We start from the raw sequence: 15,981 nt of genomic DNA on the forward strand, positions 1-15,981 counted from the left end.
ATCAGAATATAGCTGATGTGTTGGGAACTGAAGATTCAAGCCTGTGCACATCATTTCATAAGGAGAGAGGTCAACTCTGACTTCCGACGTCCATTTGAACACAGAGATATGTTATGTCTGCTGCTGACAGAAAAGCAGGACCTTCAGTTACTGAAATCAGGAATAACATGCAGCAGATTAAAACTGGTTAACTTTTACTTTCTTTATTCATTTTAAAGGAATTCTGCAAGCACAGCACAGTTTTTACTACTGGGTAGTGTATTATTCAGACTTAACCACCATACCATAAACCTAAATTATATCTGTTTCTATTTAATCCTCGTCAATGACCTCATTTGAAAAATAGTCTGTCACATAAACTCCTGTAAAACCCCCTCTTGTGATTCTCCCTGTATCCAAGCTTTAATGTTAAACTAAGCTAATTGCCTGATCGTTGCGGCTTTGTATTAAGCATACCGACATGGGATTGATACCGATCTTCTCAGCAAGCAAAGCCCTTACCCAGGATATAAAAATATCCCTTTTAAAGACAACTCTGAAATGAGTTTGTACAGTGGGAAGCATGTGACACCTCTCGCTCCTATTCTTGGTTGCAGGACTTTGAGATCAGGTGGCTGATCTCTTGCTGTGACGACTTGTGTGTGTGCCCAGATGAGCAAGCTACATGTGTATCAAACACACGGTGGGGTTGCCTGCGAGGTGCAACCTCTCTGCAGGAGACCTGGAATGTAATTTGGGGATGTGGAGGTCTGGCAGCACCGGGGGAATCTGAAAGCTGCTGATCTCCAGCCAAAGGCAGAGGTGTGTCCATGCTAGGGCACGTCTTAGGGATTAGAAACCTTGATCCTTCCTGATCCGCAGTGAGCTGTCAAATACTGCTGGAAGAGGAGGAAGGGAAAAAAAACACAACACGTTCCCTTGAAGGTTCACTGCGCGGAGCAGAGGAATGTGAGGGGAAGAAGAAAGAGGAGGAGGAGGAGGAGAGAGAAGACAGACAAAGGAAGATAGGATAGAGATAAAATAAGTGATTGAAATGAAATGGAGTCGTGGATGTGTGTGACAGAGGACATGCGCGGAGTAAAGGAGAGAGAGAAATGAACTGACTCCTCTCTTGTAGACCTGATAAACGGCAGGGGGTGTAAAAGGTGAATGGGGGGGCTGTGGGCACAGACTGATCGCTCTTTGAACAAGCCTACTGTGGCTGTGTCACGACCTCCGGCAGTTGCAGCGGATATAACTGTCAATATCTTTTTGATTGAGCAGGTTCACCTCATTTTTAACTGCTATCGCCACAACGTATTCCTCCCCTGAAAAATCAGTCCCTCTGAAAACCTGCTGTTATCACACTGTGTAACATAATCTCCATTTTAAACTGTTTAAATGGCAAAAACTGTAAGTAGATGTGATATGGATCATGTGTGTTTGGAGTGCAAAGATTTCTGGGAGCTCCGCAAAGTCGCCGACAAAGCTGCCAAGTGGCGAAAGAAACCATAAAGATAAGGAGAGATAACAGAGGCGGCAGGGGGAGAGTGGTGTTCATAATCTGAGCGAAAGAGGATGGGGAGGCCAAAAAAAATAGAAAACACAAGTCTGGCTCTCTTCCAGCGGTGCCCACACACCGGCTCGCTGTGCAACTGAATCTCTCGTTCCGTTTGTTTGCCTCTTCCCATCATCACCGTGCCTGTGTGTCTGTCCTCACATCAAAGCTAAAGGCTACAACGTTACACATTAGCGAAGTAACCCAGTCTACGCAGCAGCCATTAACCCCGGGGTCCTTTTACACACCCCATGTACCCCCCCCCCCCTCTGTAAGGCCAGGTTCAACTAGCCTGGGGTTAGGGAGGGCGATGCATGAACCCTGCAGCGAAGTCTGTGGACCCGAGTAGGAGCTGCTAACTTTGGAACTCACACACACACACACACACACCATGCAGAGCCATACCATGCGAGAAGGGGCTGCCACAGTTTCAAAACGGTGGGGGTAGCACTTCCTCGGCAACAGTGACCTCTTTGCCGTTTTGAGAGAGGGACAGAGAAGGGGAAAGTGGTGTGGAGATTTAGTGAGGCCCGGGTGACACCAGCAGAGGTCAAAGGTTAACACACTGACAGCCACAGAGGAGACCAGCCGACCGTCATTGGGTTGACATGAGCTGTTGAAGAGTTAGTGACCCGGGAAACTTTTTATGTACCATGCCAGAGCACACGCACGCACACCGCACACAGACACACACTCGCACACAAATGCAGAGACACAATGCCATGCACAGTTTTTCTCTGGAGCACACACCGTCACGCACACACACACGCACAATAGAAGGTGTTTTGCGGCCCCAGACAGGCTGTCGTCTGGGAGCTACGAGCAGATTACCTAAACAAACAACCTAAAAATACCTTCATTTTCAGCCGTAAGTTGACGCCCTCCAGCCCCTCCTCACAACCCACCACACCGCTTCTGGGGAACGTACAGGGGCCATAATAAATTCGCCCCTTAGGCCACAGATGACGATAGGTAATTACAGTTTTGTGTGTTTCTGCACACTTGAGCGTTGACAGATGAGTGTTCACACTGATTCAACACACCATGTGTATTTGAATCTTGTTCGTAGTAGAGCTACCTAGACTCACTTTTCAGACATGACATATTGGATAATAGGGTGGCCCCATGATAGATGTTCATATTTAGATATTGGTGTTTTTTTTCTCGTCAAACCTCCGAACTTGAGATAATGTTGAGGTTTATTTTAGCTTTACGTTGTGTGTGATGTGGTTCTGTGGTAATGAGGTCTGGCTCCAACCATTTTTCCAGTACAACTGTAGATATCTGGGTTTACTCACCTATGGAAAGCAGAACAGCTGTGATGAAAATATTAAAACTGATTATCAGCCCAAACAGACCCAGTGTCTCAACATGGTCATTGTATTTAAGTGGAATGGTATGAGATTAGAATAATGGACAATAAAGTTCATGAAATAATGTTTCAGGAATTGGAGGAGTTGGTCTTGAACAGAGCTGACTTTTTTTTTTTTAAAGAACACATTAACAATCAGTTTTGTTTATTGATGAATTCTTTGTCCGTTTTTAATTTTGATAGTCTCCATTAACATCCTCTCTGTAGTCAGAATCTGTAGCTTTTCTTTATCTTTGTGAGTGAACTGAACAATTCTAGTTTTTGGCGTTAATTCAGTGAACAAAGTTTTTTCATGACATCGAATATTTTACTATTTCTTGACTAAATGACAAAAAATTAATCTGTCATAAAAATTTGGTTGGTGCCACTCAAACACTGATATAGATTTAAAGTAATCTAGTCATTTATCCCAACTCTCAACATTGGTTAAATGCGAACAATATATTTGATATTTATTAGCTTAATAAAATATTCATCACTTTTGTTTTGTTTTATAGTCTCAATATACATTTCATACCTTGATTAAAATTTGTTTATGGTTTCCCTTCCTGATTTTCAACAGACCGGAAAGCAGATCATATTAATGATATAAAGTAGAGATCTGATATGATTCATTTATATATTTGTATTTATGAGCTACAGACTTCAATTCAGCTCAAACCACTTGTAATGCAGCCATAAAAAGCTGGAAGGGACCGATTTGTAATGCAAACCAAATCCCACATGACGTGTGCTCAGAAAAAATGAATAAAAGTGCATAACCTCAAAATAAGCTCACAGAAGTCAGCGTTGGGACTGTTGCATTGTGGGGGACTGCAGCGTTTTGTTTTGTATTTTAGCCACAGCACGGCACATGGTTTACACTTGTTTACAGAATTGCATGAGGCCCCACTGAGACTGCCTCCCTATCGCTTCCTCTTCCTCTTCTCCTATTCTTGGTGTGTGTGTTCTCCTCACACATCCTCCCTTTTCCTGCCCCATTCTCCTCGACTCACTGCTGCTCAGTTTTCCCGATTGTTTAGGGGTGTGCGCCCATGTGAGTGTCCCCACGCACAACAACATTAGCATACTCCCCGCACCCTTCTGCCTTTTTTTCATAATTTAATTGCAATGTGGCTCTTTTCATTGTTAACAATGTCAGGAAAGCATATATGATACTCTGCCCGCTAACAAACATACATGTGTGCACACACACACGGTACCCCTCGAGACTTTGAGGAAATTGAACCAAGACAATACCTTTACTGAGTCAGTTACCTCTCATCCTCCCTGCTGTGCTCCTGTCGTCATACCTACACAAAGCCTTCTCGGTAGATGTGTGTGTGTGTGTGTGTGTGTGTGTGTGTGAGTTTGTATGCGATCACGCTATTGCGATTTGCATCTGCGTAGTCCAGAGGGCCTTTGAAGGACTTTTTGTGAATGCCTGAGAGGGTGCAGGTGTGCACAGGTTTGTAAGCCTCTGTTTGTGTACATAAATCTTTGTCTTGTTTGCCTTGAGTTATCGTCCATTACCCACCTGCTGTGTGGATCTTAGGTCACAAAAGGTCCTGAGTGAGTTGGCGCTGGGCCCGGCTTTGGGAGGTGCCACCCCTGTGGATCTGGCATGGGTGCAAAAGTGGAATCTGAGTGGCCACCCAACGTAGCCAATTCAAACAGTGTTTCACACAACAAACAGGGATCAGTTCTGTAGCTCTCCCTGGTCTGTCCATCTCTCTGTCCTCTCTCTGTCCGTTATGTCCTAGGTTCGTCTCCTCTGTGCACTTTTCCCTTGGAACCAACTCTCTCCTTAGCTTTCTTTTCATGTCTCTTTCTTTTCCTCACAGTCACCTTCAGTACCCAGACTCTTGGTTTTTAAAGGAGGGGCCTTTGACCATTCTGAAGTGGCTGGGTGGAATACTTCAGATGTTTGCGATAGAACCATTGTGGTAATTCTCCTTCTTAAGGCCAGGCTATAGAGCGATAATGGAGGAAGTTGAGGCCTACGTGTCAATAGGAACGTGGGGACCTTGGTTCGTAGGAAGTCCTCAGAACAATATTTCAATTGGTTCAGTTATGCAATCCAAACAGCAACAATGCAGGAGGCACCGGTACTAGTACTCGTAACAAAGAATGTCTCCATATTGGAAGAGGATATGGTTTATTTGGCCTGTTGATAAAACCCTTAAGTTAAAAAAACTGTGAAAGGCTTTATACCCTCTCATTCTATATATATATATATATATATACACAGTATATATGTACTTACACACAAGAAATCCGTTAACAAACTGAGAAGAAAATGGCACATTTGATGATTTTTTTTTTGCAGTTGTTCGCTAAAATGACAAAAAATAAGCATAAAGAAAGAGTTATTTATCAAACCGTATTTGACAGTTTTATTGTTACTGACTAACCATCGCTGTTCATGTTCACAACATGTTTTGCTCATCTGGCTCTTTGGCTGGTGTGGGTACAGACATTTTAATTAGGGCAGCGTCCTGGGTGGCTCTCAAGTGATGGATTGGTGCTGTTGAAAATACAGTTATTAATCATCTGGCATTTGACTGACAGCCTGCTGGCAACTCTTGCACGCCCCACTGCTGGCCACCATTAGCAGTGATTGTCAGCAAGGTTAGCCTGTGTGTTATTAACACTGTTGCCTAGCTGGCTTTTGTTCTTAGCCCTCATTAACACTGGTAGAGATGTCAACCCAGATTTCACGACCCAACCTTTTTTGGTTTTGCATTTTAAAGGATGGTACCACCAGTATGGGACCTTTTCCTCTCGCCAGGTCAAGGTCAAGATGTGGGTCGAGTATGTGTCATCAATCATAGTGATCAGTTTCGGTGGCCGTGTGTCCCTCATCCATCACGCTGATGGGCTCCGCTGGCCGTGTGGCTCCGCGTCGCCGTCCGGACCGGAGGTAATTAATAACCCCCAGCGACGGAATTAATGAGTTAACCTGCTCCACTCTCCTGCTGTTCCAGTGACAGATGTTAACGGTCAGCAGCTAGTTATCCCTGTTAATGTGCCAGTGACTCAGGTGTATTGATGTGTAGGGTCTTTTACTATCTAAATGTCTCTGTCATGTATGTCTGCATGGGGATGGACCGTATAGAGCATCTGAGCAGCTGGGGACAGTAGCCAGAGGTAAACACAGCCCCATTACGATGGCAATCCTTTCCAGCAGGAGTCTTACCTGAGCAACAAACTGCTTTCCACAGGGGAAAAAACAGCAAAAAAAGAGAGAGAACAGACACAAAGGCAGAGGGATATGGCAAAGAGGCGAGTTGAATAGAGAGTGCTGGCTCCTCAAGGTGCAGGAGAGGGAGAGACTCTCCTTGCCCTCGGGTCTTGAAAGATGATCGCTTCGGTTTTTTTGAAAGAGCGGCTTTGTGAGGATGCCTCTGACTGCTCTTCTGAAGAGCGCTCAGTGTCTGTTATGACTAAAAAGAGTGACCGAGTTTTCATCACCCAACGAAGATAAAGCACGGCCATGAATGGAGAGAAAATGCTATAGTTTGAAGTTAATTCTCTTTTTTTGATTACAAGAGAGTTGATTGTTCTGCCCGGGCCGGCCTAGTTATTGTGTGCCGTGTGCTGGGTGTTATATTCCTAGGGTTTTCGGATGGCTATTGTAGCGCAAGTTTGCTCTCATGCTTTCATTCCCCAGTGTATTGGATACTTTGTTTTGTAGGCTGCAGAATAGCTCGCCTATCAGGCTTTTGAAGCGGGTCACTCAAGGTGGGCTGCAGGGGATGTGTGAGTGGGTAGATGTGGATTTATTTGCCGCCGTTGTGGGGAGCATCCATAGCCGTTCAAAGCCTGGTGTGTAGGTTGTTACCACTCAGAGGAAAAATTAGCTGGGTTATAGCTGGCTCGCGTGTGGGTAGCTATCATTGTATCATTAGCTTTAGTGCACTCCTATTTTTTGTCTTTTGCAGAAGCTGCATCAACAGTTTTGTCCTGAACAGAAGTTCCTGATTTCACGCGGTGCATCCAATTCAGTGAGCACCCCCCCCTACCAAACTACTTATTAACTCCCCCAATCCTCTCCCTCCACCCTTGTTGCCCCCTTTCCTCCAAAGCGCGCTTTAGCTTAGAGACAACCGGGATGGGGCGGGGGTAAGGCTGACAAAAGGGAAAAAGGACTAAAGCCAGAGAAGAGTATTGAATAAGTGAAAGAGCTGCCAGGGGAGAAAAGGGGGAAGAATGTGATGTCCCAGTCTATGAGGGATTCCATTTTTTTGCCTTCCAGAATAGAACAGTAAGTCACCAGTCTCTTTGTTTGCCTTTGATCTCTCGGCTCAGGGATTTGGCACCTGACAAACCCCTCTCTGTCTGAAAGGAGGCCTGCCGAGAGAAAGCCTAGGAGAGTGGGAGACAGAGATAGAGGGCGAAGGACACTGAGTGAAAATAATATAGGAGAGCTGGAGAGTGATGGGGTGAAAAAGGAGGCGGTTCAAAAAAAGATGGTGTGCAAAAATAGGGTTAGACTTTTGAGAGCCGTATGAGAGGATATGATGAGGGTTTCTCAGCTTAAATCCCATAAAAACCAAATACTTGTGTGTTCATGTGTGTGTGTGTCTGTATTTGCGTATGCATGTGGGTTTGCCACGGCTGACTCGGACAGTGATAAATCCAGAACGTCTTAAGGGAGATTCCTCAGTGAAACCACGGTCTCTTGGACCACCCACTACTGCGGTCTCTTCTCTCTCACACACACACACACACACACACACACACACACTCATTCTGCTAATAGGAAGCAAATTCTACAGCTTTACTTGTATATCGACCTCACTTTTCCCTCAACTGTTCCTTTCTCCAGGGCAGTCGCTGCAATAAACAAGCCCTCATATGTTGACATCACATTTACAAATACAATTTTTGAAAGGCAAGTTAAAAAAAAACACAGATCAAGATGCCAAAGCCTGTCTGTGACAAACAGGGATGTGAAGTTGTACTAAAAATATGGGGCAGCTGGTTGGGATTCGGAGGTCAGCCTGGTACAGCTTAATAATTGACAAGCAAAAAACTCATCAACCGTGCACAGTTTGAGGTAGCCTGCGCTTAGACTGCGTCTCTTTAAAGAGGCTCAGGCCCAAAGGCTGTGAAGCATGGGACTCAATTAACTCTCCCTCCAGCTTTTATCAAGGGGGCATCATCTCAAACAGCTGTTTGACCCCACTCTCAACTCTGGACACTTTCCTGGTCAGCGCACATGTACAAACCCTCACAGCAACTTTGTGTTTTGTCACTTGAATGGTCACAGCCTCTTAAACAATACCCACAAATCCTAGTGTCCTACCGTCTCCAGTGATGAGATTGGGCAGTGAAAGATTGTTTTAAAGATAGAGAGATAACACAAAGCACCTCCCGACTAATCTCTCCTCTTTTCTTTTGCAACTCTGAAGAAAAGGAAAACGGAGGCTTCACGCAACCCTGCAGGCTACAATCAAAGAGGCCCTTAGCTTAGCATTAGCAAGTGAAGCGGCAGGGATTTAGCCCTGATTGACTGAGTGGGAACAGGCAAAGAATGGCTCAGCAGGTAGCAGCTAGCCCGGCCTAGTTAACGCCGGGCTACGATAATCCAGCTGCTCCAGAGCAGCGGCTGCGGGGCAAAGAGCCCGACTTTATAACGCCTTCGTGAGAGGGATTTCCCAGTATTTTAGAGGACTTGTGGATTTCCTCCGCTGTTTGTATGTGTGAGCATGTCGCATGGTTGGTGGAATGTGTGTTTTTGTTGGAAGACGGACTTCCTCCTCGCTGCGGTGTATGTGGACAAGCACTGATTTGATTTCTAGTGTGGTGAACATATGTGGGAGTTTGTTTATGTGACGGTTCTTTTGTATATTGGATCCCCGATGTATTTATGACTGTGGCATTGAAATCCAGCATTTCAATACGCACTTTGAGATCAGGATTGTGCATGTGCTCGTGAGGACAGCCAACTGCTATGTGTGTGTATGAGTGTGCCAGTCAGTTGGGATCGCTTTACCCCTGCAGACGTTAAGTGTGTAATTATCTGATTTATACTACGTATGAATCTACCCATCTGTCTCCAATGGGTCTTTTTACATAATAACAAGACAGACAGACACACACACACACACACTCACCGCCCACGCTACCAAAACCTAAACCACCAAACCTCCAGCCTCGATGGCATTTGCCGCCCACTGCCAAGCATACGGCATCTTCCCTGATTGACAGGTTATTTGGACCAATCGGTGTTGTGAATGTGTGTGCCGCACCTCTTGGAGAATTGTTCTTTTGTCCTCCTCTTCTGGTTCAGCGCTCAGGGGGTGAAATATAAACCCGTAAGGCCTTTCCAGCAATTATAGAAATGGATAGATGAGAGAGAAACTCCTTGAAAGACGAGCCCTCCAATCAAACTCTCATTCAAAGGAAGGCGAACACTGTCACCAAAAGTAGGAAAAGTTTCACTTAGGTTGCCATTTCAGACTGAGGCGTGAGAGTGTGTGTTAGGCCCGGCAGAGTAGGAACAGCCTTGTGAGAGTGACGGACCTCCTGGTGCGCCAAGTGTGGTGGCATTTGTTTGTTAAATGGTCCGAAATGCCAACGGCTCTGGTTTCACTGTGGCCAATAAGAGCACAGGTCGAACTAGTGAGGAAGACAAGCGGTAGTTATTTGATCTTCTGTTTTTGTCAGGGGAACTAGCGGCCCTTACTCTTGTTCTGTTATTTCTGATAATAGAACACAGGTTTTTGAGAGAGGAGACGGGGGTGAAAGCGTCGAAGATGGAAAATGAAGACAAAGGGAGGAGATGCCTCAGGGCAACATATTGTTTTCTCTTTGCTAATTGGAGGAAAATGGGCAAAACGACAGTTCTTTTCTTTTCCTCAATTTTGTAATATTTATTTGAAGTCAAGGGTAATGCTATGGCAACATCCCCTTATTACCTAAACCGTCAGCTGTTATCGTCTATATCAACCTCATTTGTCATTTTTCTCATGGATGTAGGTAGCTTTCAAATTCATGTCCAGTTAGAATTATGATCACTTAGACATTTAACCATATCTATTACTTTGAAAAATACACAATAATTTAAGTTTTTGCGATTTTTACATTCAGGACCTGTTGTCATGAGTTTTGCATGATGTCCATGTAAGGCAGCAGGGTGTTTTTTTGACAGTGCAGTCTTTGGAAGCTGTTTTCAGACGTGCACTGAACTGCAGAGATTTGGATTATCTGGAGTTCATGTCTAAGAATGGCTTGACAAATGTTTTCTGAGTTGTGTTAACAGGCAATGGAGAGAACTTTATAACTATATACGTTATAAACCATGAACATGAACAATGTTCAACACAGAATCAGATTCTGTGTGTATGTGATGTTTTTGTTTATTACAGAGTTGCGAAATAACTATTCTACTTGTTATTAATCTGTCTCAGCTGTAATAAGCAGCTACAAGCAGAATGCTGTCTCTTTGAACAAGTTACATGTGCTGAACATCCCCATTGTCTGTGTGATCAGAGCAATACCCAGCTAATTGTAGGCTGTTGCATAAGGCGATGTCTCATCTAACCACACCTCCCTCCTCTCTTTCAGCCTGTAAGATCGGTTACTACCGTGCTCTGGCCGCCGATGGATCCTGTTCAAAGTGTCCGCTCCACAGTTACTCGGTCAGGGAGGGATCCACCTCCTGTGTCTGCGACAAGGCATACTTTCGCTCAGAAACCGACCCGGCATCCATGCCCTGCACCCGTAAGTACACCCACATGCAGCACTGGAATACATGGCATACAGCTGTGTTAGCAATGGTTAACTGTGATTTGTAAACAGCTTAATCTATCCTGGGTTAACCCCCCCTCTCTCTCTCTCACACACACACACACACACACTGAATGTATCTCTCTCTCATGCAACCTGAATCATCGTCTCACACGCACACAAAGCAGGCGGCTGCGGGTTTAATAGGTGTCTTTAATTCCAGGTGGTACTTAGTGAGTCACGGTGACAGAGAACTAATAAGGGTATTAAACCGCTGCATCCCAGATTCAGTCGAGACTGCAAAACAACAGAGGGGGGCGAGAACAATGGAGGAAGACAAATAGAGACAAAATACAGAGACGCTGCGAGGTGAAGAAAAAGGTGGGAAAATAAGGGCAAATGGAAAGCAGGAGACATATGTGGGGAGTGAATAAGATGTTAGAGAGAAAAGAGTTTAGGTGCCAAGGAGAAAGTAACATGAACCAAATACAGGAGTGAATCGAGCGGGAGGAAGATGTTCAGAGTTTTTTTTATCTCTGTGTGTGTGTCTCGACTTTCTTCTGTCCGCCTGTGTGAGTCAAGCTCTGGTGAATCTGGTTCTTCCTATCCTTAAGTCCTGACTCACCATGACAATGATAACAAACAGAGTTCACAATCTTGCTGCATAGTTACACATCGTCCTTTTTTATTTTATTTCCTCAGTTCCTCTCGGAATTACAGAACAAGGAGTTAGTTCCAATAGAAAGACTCGCAAACAGAGAATAAAACTGACAAACAGTCCCAGATTTCACGGGAACATTCATATGACAGACGTTTGTGTATGAGTATCTGTCGTGACTCCGTTTTTAACAACTAAAACATCTGGTAAAGTTGCTTAGCTCATAGTTGGCTCCCCATTAGGCCTGAATGATCTTCCTGTGGATTAATCACACAGCAAAACACTTTACTGAAAGAGACGAGCGGCTGGCAGCCCCCCCCCCCCCCCCCCCCCCTAACACTTCACTGTCCAAGCAGAAACACAAGTGAACAGCCACTAATTACTCCCCTGTTGTATGTACTGTACAAACGCAGGATAATAAGCACTGCTCTATAGTGAAATATTTTCATGATGAAGTGTATGAGTGAGTGTTACAATTGAGTTTTCTGGCAGTCTGCAAAACCATAACTGAATTTTGGCGACATTGAGGGACTAAGTACCTTGTTAGTTTTTCCAAATGACACCAAACCAAGGACCTTATTCCCAAGAATGTCTTTACATGAATCTACTTATTAGTCACTGGACATGTGACTAAAATTAGTTTTTTTTTAATCCAAAAATGTCTGATCAGTTGATTAATGAAATACTCAGTTAATACAATTACTTGATTAATCAAAAATATTTAGTCAACTCTAAATCCACTTTTTAAGTTGGCAAATTATGCAATTTAGTTACAATCATAATTACAATTTTTTTACCATCCCATTTTATCTTGGTGCCATTTTATATTACTTTTATTTAGGTTTAATGACATGCTCAATGTAAGAATTAACTGCATTGAATTTTTTTTTCAATATAATAGGTTATTTATTTGTATATTATGATACTTTGAGTTGTGGACTGTTAGTGAAGACACTTGATTAAATAACTTTGGCTTAAGAAAACTGTGATGGGCATGTTTTATAGGAAAACATTACATGACTCATCAAGAAAATAATTGTCAGACTATTCAATAATTTAAATATATATTATTTGCAGCCCTATAATTTCTTGGTCTAGAGCAAGTCAGAAATGCAGGACTTAATGGTCTTCTTAAATAGTCTCATCATTTAATTACTAACCGAAAATGTGAAAGGAAAATAAAATGAATTTGACTTACAAACATATTTCATAAGCCCTTAACTACTGCAACAATTTGAAGCGTTAAATTTTAACTTAGTGTTTAACTTCCTGTTAGAGAAATGAAAGAAAAAAAGTTTTTTGTGATGTTTATTCTACAATCCAAGTTTCACCTTGGTAGTAAGTTTTAATTTAAGTAGATAAATCCTCCGATAATTAAAAATAAAAACATGAGCCCAACGACTAAGTCCCCCTCTCATCCCCTGACTGTTTTGTCACATCACTAATGTATTGAGTTACAACCACTAATTTAATGGAAGGGATTGGGGTTCATCCCCATTGTCCTGTTAGTCACTGAGGCATCTGAGCATCGCTGCTGCAAGCAACAGCTGTCAAAGCTCATTACTGGGCTGGTTTTTATAGGAGCCTCCTTTGCCTTTTCCAATGCATGCGCTCCTGACTCCGACGCGAGGAAGTGAACATAAGCCAGACTCTCGCCGACCCTCGCCTCGTCAGCTTGTCATCTTTTGATCTCTGAACTTTCACCCTGTCGTTTGCTATTTTTCTTCCCTGTGCTTAAAAAAAAGAAGTAATTCTCACCCCCCTGTTAGAGCTCTGTAATTACAGCTGTCACTCATACATCCGTCCTCATTCACATCTTGTTTTCAGTCTGTCTATCTTTCTCTCAAAACCCGCTCAGAGTCACGAACAGAGCAGATAAAGAAAAACAAAACTCTTTCAGTCATTTCCCTGTTCGACTTTCTCAATATGAGGCTGGGAAAGAGCCAGTGTTTGGTAATTGGGGAACATGTGTGTGTGCGTGTGTGTGCAGGTAATTGAAAACGCTTTTCCTCTCGTAGCTCAGGGTATAGTGAGGCAAAGAGATGATTAAACCTAGATGTTGCGTTATTCTGTCATTGTGCGACAATTTGTGTGCAGGTCTGTTATTCCACATCCTTTTCTATCTGGCGGTACCTGTCTTGCATCTTTGCCTTTTGCTGGTTAGCAGCGATTGCTCTTTTGATCGTTGTTTAATGTGCGCTATGTTTGGATCCAAAGGCTAAATCGCATACTAAATTAGAAACAAGAGACAACCAGTTGATTCCCTCCCACACCTTTGATCAATCTGCCCTAACATCCTGGCAGGGTGGAGGAGTTATATCACTTTAAAAATATATTTATTTTTGGTGGATTGTCGTCGCTGTAACAACCTTTTATGGCTTATTTTTATGTTTCCATCTTGTTTTTATGTTTCCTGGCTCGCCTCCATTGTTTTTGCTGCCTAGTTTCTCTTACTTGTGCTGTTGTTACTTTACACCTCTTTGTAAAACCCTTTTAGAGCCTTGCGTTAGTTCATTTTTCTTCAAGCTTGTTACACCTCCAAAGACCCATAAACAACTGTATAAGAATTAACCTTTGATCATATAGTAATCGTGTACTAAAGCCAGATATTTACATCAAATTCAACTTTAAATAACTCTAGAAAAATTCAACAGGTACGAGACATCTGGTAAATGCAATAAACTATTTCGTACAGAATTATTAGGTCAAAATCCGCAGTACACATGAATAACTTACAGTAACAGGACGGTAATGAGGACCAGGGACAGACACCCATGGGAGTCGGTTGCTCGGCTGCACTCAGGTTATAGGGAGGGGGGTGTTCTCCATTTTGGGGTTTCTCTTGCCTCTTGATGTGTTTGTCAGATTTTCCCCAGTTTGCTTAGCGGCGGTTTGTTGGAGGAAGAGGGAGGGACGGGGGGGACGGAGCGAGGAATGAACGCAGAGCGGGGAGGGCTCGAGGGGGGGAACGGAATGAATCCCAGCCGGATGGTAATGGCGGGGTCGATGCTCAGGCCAATTTCGCCTGCTCAGTACCTCGGCCCTGCACAACACTCAGCTCAAAATGACTGATGGAAAGAGACGGGAGACAGAAAGAGAGAGGGATGAAAGGAGGAGAAACACTGGAGAGGAAGAGAGGGAGGGGGAGAAATGGAGAATGTTAGTGAAGTAAATTGAGAAAGACCAATTAAAGAAGGCGTGACAGGAAAGAAAGAAATGAGGCTCTGAGCAAATTGCACGGACATAAATGAACGGAAAAGGAGCGGAGGGGAAAAGGGGAACTTTCTTCTGGAGAAGCTTCCACAGTCTCCCCCTGGACTCCACCCATACGGAGTTTTTGAATGTCCAAGGCCACGTTTGAGCTAACGTTGGATGAAGGTTATCTGAGCGCTGTGGTCCCGCCTTCCCCTGCTTCTCTCTCTATCTCAGGATTAATTATGGGCTGTCAGTCACAACCGACGGCTCTCTCACGCTCCCTTGCTCCCACTGGTTCATTGCGGGAGAGCGACAGGTACATACAAAGGTGTGGCCTCTCTCTCTCTCTCTCTCTCTCTCTCTCTCTCTCTCTCTCTCTCTCTCTCTCTCTCTCTCTCTCCCCCTCTCTATGTGTGTGTGTGTGTGTGTAATGTAGGGAAACACACTGACATGGTGGAATGTGGTAAAGACTTCATACAGTCATAAAGTTATATAGCACTGTTGCAACTCTTGTCATAGCAACAATCGAACAAAATGATCTTGTAGGTGATCATAGGCCTACACACCTACACACCTACACACCTACACACCCAGACACAGACACACACTCTGACATTTAATGAGGCTACATCTTTAGGAAAATGTGTCATTGTTTTCTTAGACAAGAGTTCGACAAGAGGACTGGTTTATACCTCACTAAATCCAGCGACCAGCCAAATTATAGCTTTGAGAGTATTTCAGACTGCGGACGGTTACGTATTAAAAGGTAGTTGAGACCGGTTGAACCTAGCGCACTGACAAAGACACTATTATAATGATGAGTGAGTGTCGGCACCTTATTTTAGAAACCCCATCTGTATCGTGTTCCCACCATCTGAGATGTGGAGGGAGAGAATGAGGTGGAAGAGAGAGGGAGGAAAAGTGGACGAGGAGGGGGAAAAGCAGGAAGAGGGATTTAATGAGAATTTATTAATAGGTTTTCATTGAAGGCTGCAGTTGGAAGGGCAATCTGAGTGATGCAAATATTAACACTGTTTTAACACAGTGTGCTCTGCATCCTTTCATTAGCGGGCCTGTGTTGTTGTGCTGTTAGTGAGCTTTGAGGTCATTTTCAGTTAGAGACAACGCTCCTGACCTGCCATTATCCATCCGTCCATTCCAGTCTCATAAAGATGCATGCGACTCAGCTATAGCTATACTTCCACATCTCCATTAATGCGGCCATGCTCGTGCATAAAAAGTGCTACACCCTGTCCCCTCCGCTGCTCCCTGTGTCTCTGTGAAATCACTCATTGCCTCTCTGCTCCTCCAAAAATAACACTGATAATTAATTTCCGTTGTGAAATGAATCGTGTGTGGACTGACTAGCTTTCATATTTCACCCTGCATCGATCCCCCCCAGCCCGCTCGCATGCGCTTCATTAGTCAGTGAGAGAGAGAGTGTGAGAGAGAGAGACAGGAAGAGAAGAGAGAGAGAGAGAGAGAGAGAGAGAGAGAGAGAGA

The 15,981-nt window shown here is 43.9% G+C and overlaps 1 protein-coding gene across 1 annotated transcript in view; it reads left to right on the forward strand.

The window, feature by feature from the left end:
- The window catches only part of epha4l (eph receptor A4, like), a 53,716-nt gene that overhangs the window by 12,102 nt on the left and 25,633 nt on the right, over positions 1 to 15,981 (forward strand). The window contains exon 4 of the mRNA XM_053423447.1: positions 10,464 to 10,619. Within this exon, the coding sequence (XP_053279422.1) occupies positions 10,464 to 10,619 (156 nt within the window). The remainder of the gene's footprint in view (positions 1 to 10,463; positions 10,620 to 15,981) is intronic.

Source organism: Pleuronectes platessa, chromosome 5 (genome assembly GCF_947347685.1).
Source record: "Pleuronectes platessa chromosome 5, fPlePla1.1, whole genome shotgun sequence".
Taxonomy (NCBI): Eukaryota; Metazoa; Chordata; class Actinopteri; order Pleuronectiformes; family Pleuronectidae; genus Pleuronectes; species Pleuronectes platessa.